A 22,421-nucleotide genomic window follows, 5' to 3' on the forward strand; every position below is an offset into this window, starting at 1 on the left:
CTTGATAAAATCTGGGCCTGGTCATTTTGTCGGGTTTCTTCACTGTATATTTATCCTTTTTTCCCCTTTTGATAGGAAGGAAGTCACTGTATGCAGCCTACCCATAGGGAGCGAGGAGTTATGCTCCCTTCCCTTCCTTTAGGGCACAGTATCTGAATCCATTATTTGGAATTCTTCTTTATGGGATGGGAGATTTTTCTGTTCTTCTCCGTTTATTCAATTATTTGCTTATATCAGTATGCACTCATGGGTATTTATTTTTATACCTTGGGTTCTAATCCAATACTACATTCTTAATTTTGTTGCTCAGAGTATTCTAGCTTTGGCCATCGGGAGAGCCACGTCTCTTTGACATGCCTCCAGCACTCCTCTGCTTTCTGACACTACAGGATGCCCCAGGCTCATCTTGTATATTTCCTGCTTCTGTCTGAGAGGCAGCCCTTTCTGCAAGGGGCCCTGCTTCCTCTCATCAGAGAGTTTATTGCTATTAGGAATCAAGGTCTGGGCACTAGTTGTGCTCATTGCTACTGGGGTGTTGTTGCTTCTAAGTCCTCTTGGATGACAGGGCAAGGAAAACGTGTATACTGTATACAAATATATTTATAAACATGCAGTTGTTTGTATCTATATTAAGCTAAACATGAGCTAAACTGACATCTCCAACTCATGTCCATTATCACATGGATCATCTTAGCCTTCCTCTTCTGCATATCTGTAACCTCCCACTCCAACATTTACTTGTTTAATTCTAATATCCATGGATAGTGGCTTCAGACTTGTTAAGTCATCTGTCTATGGAAAGCATTTTTATCAACTCCAGTAAAATACTTAGGTGTAGTTCCTTTTGCTTTTGGTCTTACAGACTCTACTTATTTCCAGAGTTACTTAGATCATTACCTCTGTCCCTCACCTACTTCAGTTATGTTGTTTCATATATTTGTAATACGGTTAGATTCTTTTGGTCTGAGAGCTCTTTAAAAGAGAGAAGTGGGAAGACGAAGACTCAGCCATCAGGGAACTGAGAAGAAAAAGCTTGTGAACAAGATAAAAAAAATTCATAGACAGAGCCAACAGTCTAATAATTATCAGAGGGAAAGGGGTGTCGGGGGAGGTTGGAGAGGGCATAGGGGGATAAATGGTAATGGAAGGAGGCATGACTTGGGGTGCTGAACCCACGGTAAAATATATAATGGTGTATTATAGAATTGTACACCTGAAACCTATATAATCTTAACCAATGTCACCCCAACAGATTCAATAAAAAAGAAAAATAATTTTACAGAACTCAAATAGAAAGCCTTCTGACCTATTTTTAATTTCATCTCACTTGTAGTTAGTACAAAAAAAATTGTACCAGAAGAGGCTGATATTTGCCACATAATAAATTAGGCCTGTGGCTTCTCCAGATTCCAAGGCCATTAAATTAAATATAAAAGATAAAGATTATTGCACACGTTATCATGAAAATCATAATGCTGGCAAGCGGAACAAGCTTGGTAAGCACAGCCTCTCTCCGCTGCCTCTCCCGTGTCCTCTCATCCTAATCGCTCCTCGCGTTCCATCCATGCAGAACTGGAGAGGGTTCCTGGGCTCCTTACCTTAAATACTGTTCTAGAGTGGCCTTGCCTGAACGATCGTATTCTCATTTGAGTATAGATAATTCAAGACCTATTTAGGAGATACGTTCAGATTATTAAAAAGTACTTGCATGTGTCAATTTCACTTAATTAAAAAGATAACACCTTACTGTTTATATAATCAGCCTGGAAATGGGTAGAATCAGAGTGGAAAAAAGATTAGTGTATGGGCCAATGACATGCTGCCTCCAGCAAGAAACTGCCTAATGTCAACCAGCCAAACAAAGCATTCCAGCTTTGAAAATAGTGAGGGGAAACTAATCAGCATAATTTATTATTATTGTTATTACTACTACTACTACTACTAAGAGAGCACCATTTAGAGCATTTAAATATTTGAAAACCATCTAAAACTATGTGTTCGGGAGATTATCATTTGTCAAATACAGTTGTATCAAGGCATAATAAAAAATGTGTTTACTATTGACATGAAGAACCAAAATCAAATACCATGTCTCTAAAAACAACAACAAAAAAAGCTTGTAAACAATTTTCATTTATTGATATTTAGAGAGAGAGGAGGAGGGGAGAGAGAGGAGGAGGGGAGAGAGAAAGAAACATCAGTTTGTTTTCGCATTTATTTATGCATTCACTGGTTGATTCTTGTATGTGTTCTGACTGGGGATCGAACCCTCAACCTTGTTGTATGGGGATGATACTTTAACCCATTGATCTACCTGGCCAAAACGACAATTTTCTTACATCCACCAAATGTTTGGTGGTTCCATACATCTGCATGACAAGATTCTTGCAACCGTTTCTTCCTCTGCTTCCTTTTTTCCCTATCCCGTTGCTATGGGCTGAATGTTTGTGTCCTCCCAAAATTCGAATGTTGAGGTCCTAATCCTCCATGTGATGGTATTTGGAGATGGGGCCTCTGGGAGGTACTTAGGATTAAATGAGGTCAGGAGGATGGTGTTCTCAGGATGAGATTAGTGGCTTTAGAAGAAAAGGAGGAGAGAGGTTCCTCTCTCCATGCACACACAGCCATGAGAGGACATGGTGAGAAGCCTGCCATCTGAAAGCCAGGGAGCGAGCTCTGACCAGGAACCGAATCAGCTAGCACCTTGATCTTGGACTTCCCAGCCTCCAGAACTGAAAAATTTCTGTTGTTTAAGCCACCCAATCGATGGTGTTTTGTCTGTAGCACGAGCAGACTAAGGCACCATTATACATGGAAACAGGATAGGCACGCTGAGCTGCTGAGGAGCCCTTTCTTGAATCAAATTCTCCAATTCCCTTTTTATCTCTCACAACGAGGGCCCCCTCTTTCCTCCTAAGCATCTGAGGTAGGAGATGGGTCCAGTAATGTTCTTAGTGGTGCATTTAAATATTAGAACTCTGCAGAAAATGTCTGAGGATATCTGATGGGTCCTTTTGGCAAAAATAGATGTTAGGATTGAGGGAATGCTTCTTAGTAGAAAGATTATAATCACTTACTTGGAGAAAAACATAATCCCTTTCCCTAAACATCCTGAGCCTCTGTGAGAGCAGGAGGGCCTGGTCTTAAAAGCAGAAAGCACTCTGAGAAGCGGAGTAGAGCGCACTCATGGGAGGCTCAGAGCTGGGTTATTCGAGTCCCAGCTCTGTGGTGCAGTCAGCTGTACAGCATTGTGGTCCAGTGTGGCCTGGATCCAGTAGTCAGGTCCTGTCCCAGATCATGAATGTGGAAGCATTTTATGAACTATAGTCTCACAGTGTGGTTGGGAGTGATTGTTAAAAGGTCCAAGTTAAAGGAGTTGGCTTTCTTGAGGCAACTCTTCAAGTTGTGATTGTGGGGTTTTAATATTTCTCCTGCCATTGGTTAGTATTTTTAGTTTTCTTAGACAGGTCATTGTGTCTTCTCCCTACAACTACTGCTCACTTCCTACAAGGAGAGAAGTCGTAGGCACTGTCACTGATGTAGGGAAAAAAGCCTGACACTCCAGAGAAATGTGTGGCCCTTGATTTTTTTTTTTTTAATATCTAACTTCCAGGGAGGGACTTCCTCTCATTGTCTCCCTTTTGTGTTTCTTCCTTTTCCTTTTCAGTTTTTTCTCCTTTCTTTTTTCACGTTTAGAGTTTTGAAAAATGACTTTTATTGCCCATTGCACTTCACAACTTGGCGCCTGTTTTGTCAGGACTGTCTGCTTCCTGCCGCCTGGGAGCAGCCGGAGAGCACGGGTTGATTTGTCTAGGGCTCCCTCCGTGGTTCCCACTGCTTGGATGTGGGCAGGGCTCCCCCTGCAAAGATCGACCCAGGAAAGCAGATTACGCTTTGTTTTTTAATACAAAATCTTTCTAAATTGAGCCCCTCAGAGAAAGCTAAGACATTTAAGTACTCTCTCCCTTTGCAATTTTGTTTCCTACGTGGTCATCAGTTAACCACCCAAACTAAAGCGTATGTTACTGTTCACCATTAGGCTGATGTCCAGAGGTTAGTTTGGACATTACAGTTCAGAATAGGTTAATATTTAATATACAAGCATTTAGAGGAGTACTTGGTACATAGTCCCAGTACTTAAGAGTTAATTACATTGTTATTATTGCAAATTAAAGAATTGCTCCCAGGTTGCATGTTGTGGGATAGTAAGACAAAGATGAGGGACCTCATGTCAGTATTGGGTTAAGTGCAAAAAAGTAAACTGGAACTGTTGTTTTGTTACTGGTGTAGGAGAAGTGATGATGGGGGTGGGGATGGGTCCCAGAGCTGAGGTTTGGGTCTAAAAACTTAGAACTAGGGAGCTGGAAAGTGGCTCATCTCATCACAGAAGTCAGGGGTGGTGGGTTAGAGGGTCTCTGAAAGGCTTTCTACCTTCAGAAGGTGATTCTCTGTAGGTTCCCCTCTGCCTGGAGTAGGATGGGATGGGGTGGGGGTGAGCATTCATAGGTCAGGGGTTCTGTAGAGGAGAGGGATAGGAGTGTGTTATTTTTTTCTAGCTGGATTCTTTCACCAGTGTTTTTCTGTTTTTCCCAGCATGAAAAAGGTATTTCCATATGCTTCTGCAAGTGGTCTTAATTAAACACACGCTGTACCTCTTCCAGCTGCTCTTGGTACACACCCATAGAAGTTCAGCTGCAACTCAGGACAATAGGCAACTGACTATTGGAGGGAGGGGTAAAAATAATATTCCATGAAATTTGGTAAGGCCTAGCTCAGAGTGCTTTGAGCACGAAAGCCAGCTTGTGCATTCGCACTTGCGCCCCCACCCCTGCAAACACATCCCTGGGGAGAGGAAGCAAACAGAGCAGAGGAGGGATCTGAGTTTTCCATGACTGCCTTTATTTTGTGATTTAATTTCTGTGATAACTAACATTCCTTGAAAGAGTTGTTTTCGCTCCATTCTTTTGTTAGCCCACTCACTCCAGTGACAAAGTTCTTGTCAAGGTCACCTTCAATCTCCATCCTGCCTAACACAGTGGTCACTCCCTCGTCTTCATTAGCTTATGAGCAGTGTTTGGCTTATTTGACCACTCCTTCCTTTTTACAATATTTACTACCAGCTTTTCTTGGCTACTAGGCCACGACCATACTCCCCTGGTTTCCCCCCATCTGGCTGCTCCCTCTCGGTGTCTGCTGGCTTCTGCTCTTCTTGATTTCTTGATTTCTAAGCTAGGGCTTAGGTCCTCCTGTGGATCTTGTTTAATGCAGATAAGGAGTCAGTGGGTCTGCGTGGGGCCTAACATTTTGCATTTCTAACAAGCTTTCAGGTGATGCTATTACTGCTAGTGCCCAGAGCACGCTCTGCAGCAAGGCCCTGGAGCTCTGTCCTTAACGTCTCTATCTGCATTACTTCCTAGCTGAGCTCATCCAGGCCCTGGCTTTAAATAACATCGTGACTTTTATTGGCGACTTGCCAGCCCACTTGGGATAAGATCCAGAGTCCTTACTGAGGTCCACAGACCCCATGATTTGGTTCCTGCCCGCTGCTCTGTCCTCCCGTGTCTTCCCCTCCTCATCTCCCACTTGCTCTGGCAAAGTTGGCTTTCTTGCTGCTTCTCCAACTCATCTAGCACATTCCTTTCTCAGAATCTCCAAACTTGGTGTTCTTTCTACCTGGTACATACCTTGCAAAGATCTCATCATCTCTTTCACATCAAATGTTCCCTTCACAGAGAGGCCTTCCTTGACCACTTCCTTGACCAATCTGTGTCTGAATCAGATTGTCATTACCAGCACCACCTCGTTCTCTCCTTATCCTGCCTCATTTTCTTTATAGCAGTTGTCACTCTGTGGGTTACTTGTTTCTTTTCTGTCTCTCCCCACTACAATGCAAATTCGATGGGGGCAGGACTGCCTGTCCATGTAACGGCCATAGGAGGGTGCCTAGAACGGGAGGCTCTCAGTAAGAACTTTTAGTGATTAAAGAAAACTATCGGCACACCCTGAAGGAGCTGGATGACCACTGGTCACTGTTGCTCAGTTCCAATGCCACGTTAATAATGGTGTGGGTTTCACGTTGTACTGTAGCATTGTAGTTTTCATGAACTATTGGAAGAGAACTGAGAGGGATTGGGCACATAATTGTGAAGATCGAACATTTTTATGGCCGACTACACAAATGAAGGTGTTGTAGTTGTTTGAATAAAAAGGGTAGCAGAAAATTGCACAAGGTAATGGGGTGTGATGGAATCAGGAGGGCCTACCCAATAGCGGTAGGTAGGGGTCTTCCTGTCCACACCACATGTGGTGATTTTGGTCAGCAAAATTAACATCCTGCATAAGGAGTTCATGTTGTGAATTTGATTTGTGTGTCTTTTGTAATGGTATTTGCGTGTAATGTGCAATTTGTTTTGGCTTTATGGTGTCATAAAAACTATAATAGCTTTATATTTGCACATGTGAACACTAAAGGTCTTTGAGAATTTTTTTCTTTAAAGGCATCTGTAAGTTATACAAGCTTGTGAAAAACTACGATAGCAATTAATCGGTACTGAAGATGGGACTGAGGACAGAGACACCCAGGACCAGGTCTTCTCAAAGGGCTGGTGAAAAGCTGTTTTTAACAAAATAAGGAGAGTATGGGCTTGAGTGGGCTATTCAGGTTTAGCGTGCTTTCAAGAAAGTAAAATTTTAAAATGTCTGTATTCATTTGAATATAAAAGAATATATGACAAACTCTAAAAAGCTGAAGTAAATAATTATTTTATTTGTTTATATAAGTGAAACTTTTGTTTCCAATTACTGACTCAATTTCTGATTATCGAAAGACATCAAGAATTTTGGAACTTTCTTACTGGAGTTATTGTTCAATAAAATAAAGATATTTAAATACAAAGTAAAGATAATGGTGTTGGTAGCCTTTACCCATCCATGGCTATCTAACTTTTGCCACAGGCCTTTTTACTCTCCTGGGCCCCCAGAGACTGGAGAGGAAGGGGTTCTGCACTTGGGAAATGGGGCCCGAGAGGGAGACAAGTTCTTGCTTTGAAAGTAGATGTGAATGGGTGAAATGTGGTTGTACACACATTTCATTGGAATATATGTATTTGTTTTTATCCTGTTTACTTCTGTCTTAGTCCCTGGAGGCTGGTCTAACAAAATACCACAGACTGGGTGGCTTATAAACAACATAAATTTATTTCTCACAGTTCCGGAGGCTGAAAGTCCAAGGTCACCGCACCAGCATGTGGCGTTCTGGTGAGGCCCTCTTCCCGGTTGGTAGTGGTGCCTTTTCACCGTGTCCTCACAAGGTAGACAGGAACCAGGGGTCTCTATCATGAGAGCACTAATCCTATTCACGAGGGCTCCACCCTCATGACCTAACCATCTCCCAAAGGCTCCACCTCCTACCACCAGCATCTTTGGGGACTTGGATTTCAACATAGGAATTTGGTGAGGGGGGGAGCGGCTCAAGCATTCAAACCATAACAACTTCCAAATATGACTTTAAGCTCTCGTATTCATGAGCCCAACTATGTGGAAACCAGGAGGACTGGGACAGAAGACAAGGGCAGCTGTGGAGGTGGGGCTGGGATGGCAGTGCTTTAGGAAAGGAGAGAGGGACCTACAGAAATCAGAAATGTTTGGATTATCTGAAAGTACAGTCCTTTCTTCAGTTACATGAGTACCTGGCAAGAACAGGTACAGCATGTTCGATGTGACTTTGGGGTCTGGGATTATCCCCCGTCCCCTGCTGTCCACCCAGGAGAATTCTGGGGAGGAAGATTGAACTGGGAAACAGAGTCCCTGGTGTCATCAAACTTTGGGGGTAATAACTGCCCTGAACACCCCATGTGAATTTACCCATGTGGGAATGCGCTGGGTTTCTATTTTAGGTTGTTTATTTAGATTTTAGTTTTTAATATTTTGGGTGACTCCACAGTGCTATCTTCTAGTTTTTGACAGTCACACTGTATGATTTCAGTAGGTTTCTGGGGAGAGTTCCAGGTGCCTGTCATTTATAGCAAAGTCTTTCTGGATGCCATGCAAAGAGCTGAGACGTTTATGGGAGTTGCTTGTTTGTGAGTTGATGCCTGTCGGGGGTGTGAAGGCTGCAAATCATCCACGGACCCTGCCGGGGAGGCTCTGGATTTGGAGGAGTTTGCTGTGATGCTCACTCCCTCAGTCTTTTCCCTGATAAGGACAAAGACAGACAGGTTTCCCAGGCTTGATCTTGTTTTCAGTGACTAAAGAGAGATGCTTTGCAGAAGACATAACATATTCCAGAGGAGGGCCTTTAGCTTTGGAGTTCACTTTGCAGAAATCCTCATTGAGGAGGTGCTGGGAATGTGCAGCTGGCATTGCTGGAATTCCACAGTGTCTCTTTACTCCCCTTAGGAGTGATGACCCGGGGCCTGTTTTCTACTTTTGGAGCACGCATCTTGTGAACGTGGTGGCAGGAGGTGGGGAGAAAGCCACAGTGACGTTGGTGATGAGGCTCTGGAGTTTTAAACAGTGATACACATTCCAGCTGGCGTTGGAGGGCACCCTAGTGAAGGACGGGCAAAGATGATTTGTTATGAAAACTCTTCACCTTTTTTTAAAAAAAAAAACCCTCATATTTCAATGTGTGGCTCTCTGAGACCTGTTTGTGCTGAGTAGGAAATCCTTTGTTAAGTTACAGCTCTTCAGATTGTTGGAACTTCAAGGGAAGAGACCAAAGGGACCCCTCACATTGCCATTACTCTGATGTAACTCTGACTTTTAAAAAATTGTTCAGATTTTAGAAGGGGATTCAGAGAGCTATGTGCCTGGAATGTAGTTTATTAGTTCATTCACTCATTTATTCATTCAGCGCCTGCTACGTGGAGGACACCTCTGGGTGTCGGGACACGGCAAAGAGGAAGGCTTCCCTGAGGAGTGACCCTTCCGGCTGAGGCCTGACAGACCAGAGTCTGCCTCGCTGGCCCACCAGTGCAGTGGGACACAGTGACGTGTTTTGATCCCCAGCCCTCCCAGTGCCAGGACAGCTGTACCAGCTACTGTGGGAGGCAGCAAGGTGAAGGCATGGTCCCCGCTCAAGAAGGAACTCAGGTCTTGGGGACAGAATGTCTGCTTCTGAATCCTGGTGCTGCCCATGAGCCTGGTGGGAGACCTGGGGGAAACCGACGCTGCTCGGGGTTCACACATCTCTAAAGGGGGACACGTAGAAACCCTCATGCGGGGAGGCTGCACTGCGAGGGGATGGTGCACGTGTCTGAGTCAGAATCAGTTGAAAAAACGTAACATGTGGAGGAATGTTGGGGAAAACCTGGAGCACCTGTGCTGTGCTGCGTGGCGCTGACTGCGCCGCGATGCCGCAGTCAGAAACTGCTGGGCCAGCTGAGCCTGGGAGAGAGCAGGATCTTCACAGCCTAAGGGAGACGGTTTTTTTTACTGGGGGAAACAAATTGACAGCAGGGGTCGACGGTAGCTTCTCTTACCAGTAACCTGTAAAATGTTCCCTTGCTCTTGGCCTGAGAGGATTGTATTAATGTCGACGATGTGAATGGGAGCATACGACATACCCTGAGTTTGGAGAGCTTTCCAGGGCTCAGAGTTGACTGTGATACAGTGAACAACAAGACTGAGAAATCTGAGATGACCACCACTGGGTTTTAGGAGGTAATTTATTTCTTGGCCATTTTGGCTTCAGCCTAGGTAGGTTTGGGTGAGTATCAGGATGTATGTCAGCAACGGCGAACATTTTATTTTGTGTCTACATTGATTGATCGGCAGTGCCTGCAAGGGGTTGCTGAGGAGGAGTCTGATGCTAGATTTTGGCTTAGGGAGGAAAGGCAGTGATAAAATAAGCTCGTATTGATATGTTTTCAGTTTAGACTCCATATGGGAAACTGGGGCACGAATGTCACGAATCCATTCTCTCTGGTTAAGATATTTTTCTGGGTACCTGGCAACACGAAGACATCGATGTAATTGAGCAACAACTATTATTTATGAAACTTCCACTATGCACACAGCTCTGTACTTTAGACCCTTAGCCCTCAGGTTTCTTGATTAGTTAACAAGCTATTTCAGGACATTGGTGGTTAAAGCTGTTTGGTTAACCAGTGGGGTTTTTAGCCTCTGTCTCAGAAGTATCTGAAAACATTTTATGATCAAAGTCAGCTTTCTTGTGGTCATAAATGCCGCATTGAGTTTTTCATTATTTCCTGCTTTGTACTTAACAGACGATATATGATTTGATTTTCTTAAGCACTGTTTGAAGTCATCATTAATAATCTGACTTTTGAGATAGGAAAACACTCTGAGAAGTTAAAGAACTGGCCTGATTTGACCTGAGGTAAATGATAGACTCGTTTGTTGCCCCTGTACCTGGCTGTGCTCCATTACTTGTCTTCAGAATTGCAGACTTCTGTATCCTAGCTCTGCATTGGTGGGAGAACTTTCTGAAATCATCTCAGGGCCAAGAGGTGAAAAAGGATGAATGACATTTCCTAAACATTGTGTGGACAGGAATTCTGTATTTTTTCACACACCATGTAGAATATAAAATATCAATGACTGGATTTTAAAACTAAAGTGGGAAATGGAATAACACCTTAAATTAAGTGGTAATAGACATTCTAACCAGGTAAGGAAAGAGGAGCAGGCCCAAAACCAGCAAAAGTGGAATAGACACTGATGTGGCGGGAGACCATTGATGGGGACAGGAGGGGACATACTTCCAGAGGTGAGGTGGCGCATCCCAGGAAAGCCAGCCTGGTGCCTGTGCTCTGATCGGAGTGTGGTCAGGTTAGTCTGGTGATCCTGATCTTCATACCACTAGTGGATCCTCCATGGTTTCTAATCCTAGTAACAAGGAACTTTCTTACAGGCCTTTCTTTTCTCTTTGCCACCCTTTTTTTTGTATGAGTTGGGTTGGGGGGAAGCTGCAGAACTCAATATTAATATTTGATTTTTTTCCAAAAATAGAAAATTCTTGGTTGTCATATTTATGTAAAGAAATTCAAACCATATAGAACTGTATAAAATAGACAGCAACTTTGCTGTTGTTTTCAAACCTCAAAGTTTATTTGCAAAGTTGTTTTTCCAGGGAGTTCTGAAGGCTTGACTGTGTGTGAAGACATTTCCTTTGAAATATTAAAGGTTTGGTCATTTTCCTATGTTTGCACTATGGTACTGATAGGTAGGGAGATAGGTAGTTAGGAAGAAATAGGAAGGAAGGAAGGAAGGAAGGAAGGAAGGGAGGAAGGAAGGAAAGGTAAAAAAAGAAAAGAAAGGAAAGGAAGGAAATATGGCTTCATTTAGATAAGTTGCCTCTTTCTGTCATGTTTGGGGATACATTAAAAAACTAGTATGCATTTTGCTAACCTTGGGTTCCTGCACTCTGATTTTTCATTTTTATTTAGTCGGTGTTCTTTTTTAAATTAAATTTATTGGGGTGCCATTGGTTAATAAGACTGGGTAAGTTTCAAGTGTACAATTCTATAATATATCATCTGTATATTGCATTGTGCCCTCACCACCCAAGATATTCCCACACAAAGTTCATGTCTTTCTGCAAGTCTCACAAGCAAGGCCTCTAGGAGTGAATGTCTCATTCACTGTTAGATGTGTTACTCTGTGTGTATCATCCGACATCCAGTGCCTTTTTGGTTTGTGGCTCCCTTCTTATTTCCTGCAGTTAAGCTCAACACTGCACTGAGGCTCATTAGCTCCCCATTTCTGCTTCAGATGCTCTTTTATTTATTTATTTAAAAAATATTTTATTTTATTTTTTTGTTTTCAGAGAGAGGGGAAGGGAGGGAGAAAAACATCAATGTGCAAGAGAAACATCAGTTCGTTGCCTCTCGCACGCCCCCAGCCAGGGACCCGGCTGTAGTCCAGGCATGTGTCCTGAGTGGGAATCAAACCGGCAACATTTCAGTTCACAGGCTGGCACTTAATCCACTGAGCTACACCAGCCAGGGCCAGATGCCCTTTTAAATGAGGTGTGTGATAAACTAGAACTGTTCCTTCCAAGCTGACATGAATGGAGTCCCTCCCCTGTGCCAGGTGCCACGCTAGTGCTTGAGCCAGCCTGGCCTGGCAGATGGGGACTGTTGTTTTCAGGAGGGAGAGCAAACTGTGGAGGAAGGTTCCAATTGCCTGGGGGCAGTACCATAGTAGCCACAAGGGCCTCTGGAATTGCTGGTGAAAGTGCTTCTAGGTCTTGGAGGTGCCACTGGGAATTAGAGTGGATGTGCAGCCCAGCATTGTGACTAATCTCCACGCTCAGCTGATCGCATGCGATGGCCCAGAGAGAGGAGCTCGTTCTGTCTGGCGTGTGTCCATAGTTCTTCCAAGTGCTAAGCTCTTTGTTCTTACTCACAAACACACTCATTGATCTCACTAACTAAAGCAATTATCATCATTTAGTGGTCTTTTCCAAAAGCATTATTTCCACTCCAAAATACCCCTTTTATTTGCCAAGTGCCACAGTGTTAACGCCCTGGCAGTTGGTCAGCGTGCACTGCCAAGTTATGTAAGCCCTTGGTTGGGCTTAGTCCCCGGCCGAGCAAGTGTGTCTGTGGAGCACGTAAACTCGTGAGGTGACCTCGCGTCTGGAAATGGGGAACATCTGTCCTTAAATTCATTCATTAACTCAGTGTTTACACTGTGATTGGGAAGGAAATCCACATTGCCAGGGCCCAGCTGAGAAATGTCATGCTGTGAAAATGTTGGATGGAGGTTTGTTGTCAAGGAAATGTAAATTGTGGACATTTCATGAAATTCAAATATGCGGATTAATTTACTAACAGGGAGCTAAGATTGCAATAAAACCAAACCGGTCTTATTCAAAGATCGAAACGTAGTTAGTGTTGACTGTAGTAGCAGCAACTCATGAAAAGGACTATAGAACCCTAGAAAAGAATTTCATTAATAAATATTAGAAGAAATATTTTCATAGAAAAGTCAGAGCCAGCATAAGAAGAGATTATTGGTGAGTAAAATGACCTCATTTATTAAATATCATTTAAAAAATCACAGTGGATAAACTTGTTTGTAGAGAAGCTCTTCTGTTAAAAAAGTTTAAAAATAAACTTTAATGAATACAAACACTTCTGCAGAGTAAAACATGCCTATGTAGCTGGGAAACAAGGGATCAGGACACACCCAGTCCTTTTGGTCTGGGCCTGATACATTGCGTCCTCCGTCTAAGGCACGTTAGCTGTTCTTGTCCTCATATTGAAGCGTTTCACAAATATTATTGGCCTTGACAAGCTGAATGTTAGAGCTCTCCTTTTCAAAATCCCACTCAAAAGATAGTAAAGGAATAAAAATTAAGCCTACAAAGACAAAGAATGGCAGTGGAGAGGTAGCAGGGGAGAGCTCCAAAGCAAATGGAGGAGTGATAATTGAATTAGCAGAGTGATAGATGCCTCAACCTAAAAGCTGGCAGCGTAGAAATGAGGTGATTTGCCCGCAGAATTGCTGAGAGGCTCAGATGGAAGGTCCCAGTGACTGTAGAAGGCAGGGTGAGGGGCCAACTTCCAGGGAATTAGGACCATGAGAACTGGCACAGGGCTGCCTCTGAACCCTAGATATCTGGGTACCCACCTTCCTGCCTCCTCCCCACCGCAGAGCAGACTGGAGGTCCATTCTCTGGAAAAACTGAACTGGAATAATGTTGGAAGGGGTTGTGGGAGACTGAAAACAGGGGGCCTGAATGAGCTGGGACCTCCATGTTTGTCCCCTGCCCTGTTCCATTATGCCAGCAGCCAGGCCCGTGTAGCCCCAACAGGGATTGGAAGCTTCTTTTCTCGACAAATCAAACAGTTCTAGGGAAAAAAATGCCCCCAGATACTAAAATATGTGGGTCCCTCAGTGGAAAGCTTGGCACCTGTTTTCCTACATTATTTGAAGCTCACCAGCGAATACACCTCCACACATATAGAGTCTCCAATCTGCTTCTAGTACTTTGCTCTTAAGTAGGATTAGGCAGCTAAGGAACTGAGTCATGTTAGGGAAGCCTCAACATGAAAGGTGTGGACCGAAACAGAACGGCAAAGAGAAACCGTGCAGAAAATGGAGATCGTGCAAGTAGCAGAGAAAATGTAGTTTTTGAAAAAGGTTACGGTGATATTCGCAGAAAGTAAAAAGCTATTCCATGTCTAAACTGATAAGAGCACTTTTGAAAGAGAATTAGAGAACAAGAAGGAGATAGTGGAAATAACAAAATAAATACTTGAATCAAGGAAACAAACTGTTGAGGCTATATTTCTCCAAAAGTAGAACAAAAAAGTAAAAATAAAAAATGGAGTTGAAAAGTAGGTGAGAAAGAAATGCCAAAAATTGAAATTCGGTCTAAGAGATTTAACATTACTAATATAGTAGATGCAAAAAACAAAAACAAAATAAAGTGGTTCTCTGAACACCCTCATAGAAATAATACAAGAACAATTCATAGAACCCAAGACATGAGTTTTCAGATTGGAGGAATATATTATGTGCCCATGTGTTATAAAATTGTTTAATTCTATAAAACCCACACTCGGGTACATACATCATTGTAAAATTTCAGAACACCAGGGACAAAGAAAATGTCCTGGAAACTTTCAGAGAAAAATAACCAGGGCACACACAGAGGAAAGGCTATCATAATAGCCCTGGAGTTCCTTACGGCATTGCTGGAAGCTAAAAGATAATGCAGTGATATTCTTAAAGATCTGAGGGAAAATTATTTCTAACCTAGATTTGAAACCCAGCTAGGCTATCAATCAAAAGTAAGCATAGAGTAAAGACATTTTTTCCCCCCCAGCATACAAGGACTCAAAAATGTACTCCCTTGGAACTTTTCTTAAGTATCTGCTGGAAGTATGCTCCATCAGACCAGTAGGGTCAGCTCAGAAAAAGGAAGACGCAAAGCTGGGAAACAGTCTGGAAGAAGAGGAGGAGAGCAAGCAGACTCTAGTGTAGGGCGGGATGGTAGAGGGTTGCAGAAGGATCTCCAGGGGGCAAGATTACCAAATTATCTGCTGCTTTGATCACCTGGAAATTAGCACTAGTAGGTAACAGTGGTGATGCAGCAGATAAAAGGATTTAAGGATAGGTGTACACAAAACAACACAAATAAAAATAGCAATCAATTATTAACTCCAGAAAAGTTAAAGTTTTATAAGAAACAAAAGATGACCAGAGTCTACAATTTGGCCCTTTGGTGAACAGTATGTAGTCAGGATAATATAAAACAGTTGGCCCTTGATTTTATTATTGGGAAGCTAGCAAAATGAGAAATTCACATGTATGCTGTGCTATTTACCATATGTAAACCGGGTAAATTAAGAAATAAGCACATTACCTAGCAACGTGGAGGTAAATACTAGACAAAACAGCTATTGTTTGAAATTGGTTTCCTCTGGGGAACGTGATTGGGATGAGGGAAGGGAAGGTGAAGAGTATAGGTTGACATTATATTTTGTTTTACTTTGATTAAAAGTGTTAGTATAACTGATGAAAATGAAAATAGACAATGAAATAACTGGAATCTGTGAAATAATGATGGATTTTACAGATGAATGTATTTCTCCAAGTGGTTTCTGTCTGTAAAATAGGTGATGATGTCTAACATGTTTTACATCTAAGAGGCTCATCACCGAGCAAAACTGACAGCATCATGTTAGTAGCAGGAGACTAATGTCTTCTTGGGTCTCCAGGGAGACCCAAGACAAATCAGAAAGACAGAATAAGTAAGGGTGTGCCATAGCTGAATCAAGTAGTTGGTAAGGTTGTTTTAATGGGTGCATTTTGAATGTCATGTCTTTAAAAAGGGACCACACCCAGCACTCATTAGGCATTGACAAAAATAACCCATATGTTTGCCCACAAGGAAACTTTAATACATTTAAAAAGGGAGAAGTAATAGACCTTTTTTTCCCTGACTATAATGCAAGTAGAAATGTACAACATATAGGAATAGAGACCCTCCAAACCAAAACAACACAAGAACAAACATATTGGATATGGAAAACTTTCTCAAAAACAACTGTTGTGTCAAAGAAGAAATCAAAACCACAAAGCACCTAGAAAGTAATAATAGAAACATTACTGTGGTGGGAAGCTGCCTTCCCAATGTTCGTTCTCTTCTCTCCTTTTACTAACAGAACAGTGATTTTGTTGAGCATGTCACTGGCCAGCTAAAAACCCTATTTCACAGCCCTCCCTTCAGTCAGTGGGGCTGGCAAGTGGCCATATGATTAAGTTCTCAGCAATAACAAGCAAGGGATGATCAGTGGGCAGGGCTTCCAGGAAAGCTCCTTAAAAAGAAGGTTGACTCGGCTAATAAGCCTTTGGCATATGTGATACTGGATCAGCCATCTTATAATCATAAGGTATCTAACAGATACTAAAGGTAGATGAGTGGAAGATAAAAGAGGCATTTCTCAAAAATAACCTGGGATCCATTCATTCCAGTCTGGACTTCCTACCTCTGGGGGGAAAAAACCCACTTTTCTCTCTCATATTTTTTATCCTCACTCAAGGACATTTTTTTCATTGCTTTTTTGAGAGAGAAAAATGGGGAGAGGGAGAGAAACATCAATGCGAGAGAGAAACATTGATTGGTTGCCTCCCGTACACACCCCGACCAGGAACTGAACTGCAGCCTAGGTATGTGCCCTGACTGGGGATTGAACCTGCAACCTTTTGGTTTATGCAATGACACTCCATTCAACTGAGCCACACTGGCTAGGGCAAAATCCTAACTCTGAAGTTGCTCTTTTGGGTCTCTTTGTTAATAGGAACCAACAAAATTCCTAACTGACACAGTCCCAAATCACAATTTATGAAATATAATTAAAAATGAAAATAAACAAATGAAGCATGCAAGTCAAGAAATTGGAAACAAAAACAACAAAATAAAGAAAAGCAGAAGGAAATAATAATGCTCAAACTAGAACTCAATAAATTTGAAAATGAAAAAAAAGAAAGGATAAATCTGACCTGGCCAACATGACTCAGTTGGTTGGATGTTGTCCTGCAAAGCAAAGGGTTGCTAGTTCGATTCCCAGTCAGGGCACATGCCTGGGTTGCAGGCCTGGTCCCAGGTTGTGGTGTGTGGGAGAGGCAACTGATTGATGTTTTTCTCTCACGTCGATGTTTCTCACCCTTTCTCTCTACCTTCCCCCCTCTCTAAATAAATAAAATAAAATATTTTTTAAAAAAAGAAGAAAAGAAAAGAAAGGATAAATCTAAGAGCTAGTTCTTTAGGGGGAACAACAATTTAAAAAATATAGACAAATATTTTACCTGTGAAATCAAGAAGTTGGTGAAGAAAACACAAACAAAACTAGGTCATGAGAAGTAGACAAAGAGATGAAGTGATTTATACTTTGCAAAACTGTGCAAATCAATTTGAAAATGTGGATCAAATAGATGATTTTCTTGGAAAATATGCTACCAGATTGATGCCAGTATAGAAAGAAACTCCAAAAGTCTGCCAACAGTGCAAGAAATGAGACAGCTGTGATCTGTGCCTAGTTCTTACTGCTCTCACTGCTCTTTGAGCTTTCTGGTGCAATGGCAGTGAATTTCTGGTGAGAGAACCGCCGAGTGTGGCATGGGCTGATGATCTGTGTGCGTCCCTGACACGCTTGGCCACACACCAGATGGGTAAAGGCGGCGATTCTTGGCGTTGGGACCCATCACAAAATAAAGAGCTCTGAGCCTTCGGTTTTATATAACATATTTAAGATCAATATGTTATTTGATTTTTTTTAGTAAGAAAAAATGATCAAAAATTGTTTTTAATCATTTACTCTCATTGTCAGTCTCACAAACAACTGATTCCTTAAAGTAAAAAGGTTTTCAACAGTATATCCAAACAAATAATGATGAAGATTTCAAAGCACTTTATGCATAAAAAAGATTGAGAGGGTTGTTTTGACAGAAAAAAACTAATAGTATAGGAAGAAAGAAAAGTGGTGAGCATCAAAACACCATAGCTCTTCATTGATTTCATGGAAAACTACTCTTCTCTTTCCCCAATGCTGGTAACTGGAATTTCCCTATTGGTTAAATATAAATAGCAAAAGTATGTGGAGAACAGTTAAGGATAAAAATGAAGCAAACAGAACAGCCCGTCAGCTAGAAACAGAATCATGAGGTTATGTCAAAGGCTTCAGACCATTATACCAGTTGTCTACCCTAGGGCCAGGGTTCAAGCCCGGTGTTGACAAACACCATGGTCTCTGAGCCCAGGAGCATCCAGAAAGGCCTGCTTGGACAAGCATTGGGTTCTGAAGTTTCCTTGCTGCTTAAAGTGTTTTGTTTTCTTTAAGCTTTGACATTTCCCCACATAATCTTCATTTAAACAGAAGTAGTTCTAACTTAATGTCCTCTTTTTACCCCATCTTTCCCCGGAGGCGGGAGCAGTGAACCATGGAGCTGTATTTTGGTGAATACCAACACGTGCAGCAGGAATACGGTGTCCATCTGAGACTCGCAAGTGATGAAACCAAAAAAGCCAGGAATTCCCAGCCCTCGAAGGCAGGCTCCTATGGTGTCAGTATTCGGGTACAGGGAATCGATGGCCACCCCTACATAGTCCTGAATAATACAGAGCGCTGTGTGCCAGGCCCATCTTTTTCTGAAAACGGGCCCTCATTTCCATCTCCAATGATAAATAACCTGCCTGTGCACCCCAGCAATGGGGCTGGGCTAGAGGAGAACAGTGCAGAAGAATTGCAGCTTCCAGAAAACCCGTATGCCCAGCCCAGCTCAGTAAGGGCCCTGAAACAACCCTCTCCCTTTGAGGGCAAGAATGGGGTTCTAGAGTGCAAAGAGGGGCCCATAAAGCCATCCCACGTACTGAACTTTCAGAGGCACCCAGAGCTTTTGCAGCCCTATGACCCTCAGAAGAATGAGTTGAACGTACAAAATCACCAACTGCCTGAGAGTAATTGGCTAAAAACCTTAACAGAAGAAGGTATCAACAATAAGAAGAGTTGGACTTGCTTTCCCAAACCTAGTAGTTCCCAGCCTACCAGCCCTCCTTTGGGAGACCTGGCCAAATCCAACGTGACGGCCATTCGTTTATGCAGCTCGGTGGTCATAGATGACCCCAAGAAGCAGACCTCAGTGTGTGTGAATGTGCAGAGCTGCACCAAGGAGGGGCAGGCGGAGGAGGCCCTTTGCACTAGTGGGAGGCCCCTACCTGCCCATGGCCCACACGCCCACACCGAAAACAAGAAAACCAGGCCAGATGTGCTTCCCTTCCGGCGACAAGATTCAGCCGGTGCCATCCTGGATGGAGCTCGGTCTCGGAGATCCTCCTCGTCGTCGACAACGCCCACTTCGGCCAACTCCTTGTACAGATTTTTGCTTGATGATCAAGAATGTGCCATCCATGCTGACAATGTGAATCGTCATGAAAACAGAAGGTATATCCCCTTCTTGCCCGGGACTGGGCGCGATATTGATACGGGATCAATTCCTGGCGTGGATCAGTTAATTGAAAAATTTGACCAAAAACCTGGGCTGCAGAGAAGGGGAAGGCCTGGGAGGCGAAACAGAATCAATCCAGATGACAGAAAGAGGTCCAGAAGTGTGGATAGTGCCTTTCCTTTTGGTCTCCAAGGGAACTCGGAGTACCTCAACGAATTTAGCCGAAACTTGGGCAAGTCCAGCGAACACCTCCTGCGCCCCTCGCAGGTGTGGCAGCGGCCGCCAGCCCAGGAGCACCGTGGGAAACAGAGCATGGGCCGAGCCTCCACCAAGCTTCAGGGAGCCCACCCCAGGCCTCCCCAGCAGAGCAAAGAGGGGAAAGTTCTAGAAAGCAAAGGTGGTCACGAAAGTATGACCGCACATGCATCCTCCCTCCCAGCACAGAATAAGAAGGAGGAGGAAATCAAAACAGCCACCGCCACGCTGATGTTACAGAACCGGGGGCCAGCAGCTTCACCTGACTCTGGTGCCAAGAAGATTTCTGTGAAGACATTTACTCCCACCTCAAGTACTCAGGTAATGTCGTGTGAGGCCCCTTAACCTCCCCTCCCCTCCCCTAAACGCTGCAGCCTCATGCTGCAGGAGGCCGTAGAAATACATATCCTCCATCCGGAATGGGTGGTCGCACATCCCGTTTTTTACCAGAGTGTTTCCTACAGGTATGTCCTGCTGCCAATTGTATGGTTTCCTAAGATAATTCAAGTACAACTAGATTTCCACTGGGGGCTTGTCAGTAAAGGAACTCGTCGAACACTATAGAGATGCTGCACTTTTCCGTTTGTGTAGCTGTGAAGTCAGGAAGTACATGGAGTTTGTTTCCATGCAGAGGTTCAGTGCTTAGGTTTGTGTATTAATTTTCCTCATGATGAACTTGAGTGGCTGGGTTAATTTCTGGCCTGAGAAATTAGGTTAACCCTAATTTAAGGTTAACTCTAAAGTGATGGTATTTATTTAAGTGGTATATTTAGTGTCTTGGTAGACACAATAAAAAATAATGATAATGATAAAAATGATAATAAGGTTCTAAGTGTCAGTCACTGTTTGTTGTATATTATAGGATGGCACCAACCCTGCGAAGGTAGGTCCTATTAACCTCAATTTACAAGTGAGAAAATTGGGGTGAGGAAAAGTTAAGTAACTTGTCCAAGGATGCCAAGCTACTTACTAAGTAGTGGAGCCAGTTATAATGAGGATCCTTACCTGAGGAATCATTTCTGGGAAGTAGGAATGAGTTTGGAAGCTTGTGTTTCAGGGTTTTGCCTTCTTCCTGGAAACACCATCTAATAACAGACCTTATGTTCCAGGCCACACCGGATCTGTTAAAAGGCCAGCAAGAGCTCACTCAACAAACCAATGAGGAGACGGCCAAGCAGATACTTTACAATTACCTCAAAGAAGGGTTAGTGCATTTCCTGGAAGGAGCAAAATATTGTCATTTCTTGTGGGGCTCTTAATTTCCTTTCCTGAGACCTTGTGTTTTGCCCTCCCTTGGGGCCCTCTGTGAGCTGTTTGAGGGTTAAGATTCAATGGCTGGAGTTTTCACAGCAACATTTAAATCTTGGGTGGTGGGATGATGTCATACTTTAAAAATTACAAATGAATATATTTTTACATGACTCTACTGAATTTGTCACTAAAACCAAATTCAAAGATAGAAGAATGTCCGTTATTCCATTGTGAATTGATCTGCTGTCGCCTTGCATTCTGCCATGCTCACCCTAGGACTCTGTTGTCCCTTATGAGAAGTTACCAGTAAAAACACCTCCTTTCCTCCCCAGAGTTGACACTGGCCAGGAGCCTCTGCTTCCATTATTTTTAAAGCATGTATGAGTCATTTAAAAGCAGCGCTTTCCACGTACTTATCTTGGAGGTTGAGTTTGCGTAATCTGGTTTGCAGTCCTTACTTAGATAATAATTGTGCTGGAATTCTAGGTCAGGAATTTGAAGTTTCTGTTTCAGTTCTCTCATCAGATGTGATTAAAAAGAAAAAAAGCTTTACACCCTGACATGACTGAAAGTCACACGGCAAATACTCATTGGTTATCAAAACACTTCACATTTTTGTATTGAGCCTTACAATCATTTGTCAGTAATATAGAGCTGACAAAATAGTCAGGTTCAAAATATAAGATAAGGGCTCTTTTGAGAAAAAAAATAGGAACCAAAGAAATTCTTCTATTCTTCTAGCCAAGAACTAGTTATTAGTATCTCTTTGTGAAGGGTTTTACTTAAGGTTAAGGTAGCAAAACTTTTGATTTTTAAAATTCTCTAAATTCTTTTATATTTTTGGTTCATGATTTGAGATACTGGTGAGACGGACCTTAGCAGAGGCACTCATTTAAAGAAACTTATTTAAAAAAAGCTTTCCCCCCAGTTGTCAGGTATGTGTGATAGAAGGTGTGGTTGAAGTTAATAGGACTTTAGCCAATCGTTCATTACCTGTCAAAGTCTAGACAAAGGGCTGCTGTGTTGACAGTCTTGGCTTGGGGGGTTTATTTTTTTAGACATAGGCTAAACAAGCTAAGATCACTGCAGATCATTCTTAAGCATAAGATTTAAAAGTAAGAATGTATGCATGTTTGAGACACAGAGGAGAAATCCCTTGTTGGAATGAATATAGTTCATTTGAATAAAAAAAAAGTTATTAAATTTTCACTGGATGTTTTCTCCAAGCTTATTTAGAAGTTGTGTCTCTTTCACATGTTTGAAAGTGGAACCTCTGTCTCAAACTGAGTAGTAATATAGGACAGTTTATTCGATGAAAAAATAAACCATCCATTCTGCTCTCCACTGGTTTTGTAATTTTTTGTAAAAAAAAAAAATCATGCCTCTTGCAATTTGTCTTCTATAAGGGCTTGTTTGTGGGTCATGGCACATAAAATATTAGATTTTATTTATTTATTTTTAGAGAGAGGGGAAGGAAGGGAGAAAGAGAG

General features: G+C 42.5%; 1 protein-coding gene across 3 annotated transcripts in view; it reads left to right on the forward strand.

Annotated features, from left to right (window-relative positions):
• CGNL1 (cingulin like 1) overlaps window positions 1-22,421 on the forward strand; it is a 152,328-nt gene that overhangs the window by 37,360 nt on the left and 92,547 nt on the right. For all 3 annotated transcript variants that reach the window (XM_053928490.1, XM_053928491.1, XM_053928492.1), the window contains exons 2-3: window positions 18,405-20,001; window positions 20,790-20,884. In XM_053928490.1, the coding sequence (XP_053784465.1) occupies window positions 18,421-20,001; window positions 20,790-20,884 (1,676 nt within the window). In that variant the 5' untranslated portion in view covers window positions 18,405-18,420. The remainder of the gene's footprint in view (window positions 1-18,404; window positions 20,002-20,789; window positions 20,885-22,421) is intronic.

This window comes from Desmodus rotundus, chromosome 7 (assembly GCF_022682495.2).
Source record: "Desmodus rotundus isolate HL8 chromosome 7, HLdesRot8A.1, whole genome shotgun sequence".
In the NCBI taxonomy this organism is placed as follows: domain Eukaryota; kingdom Metazoa; phylum Chordata; class Mammalia; order Chiroptera; family Phyllostomidae; genus Desmodus; species Desmodus rotundus.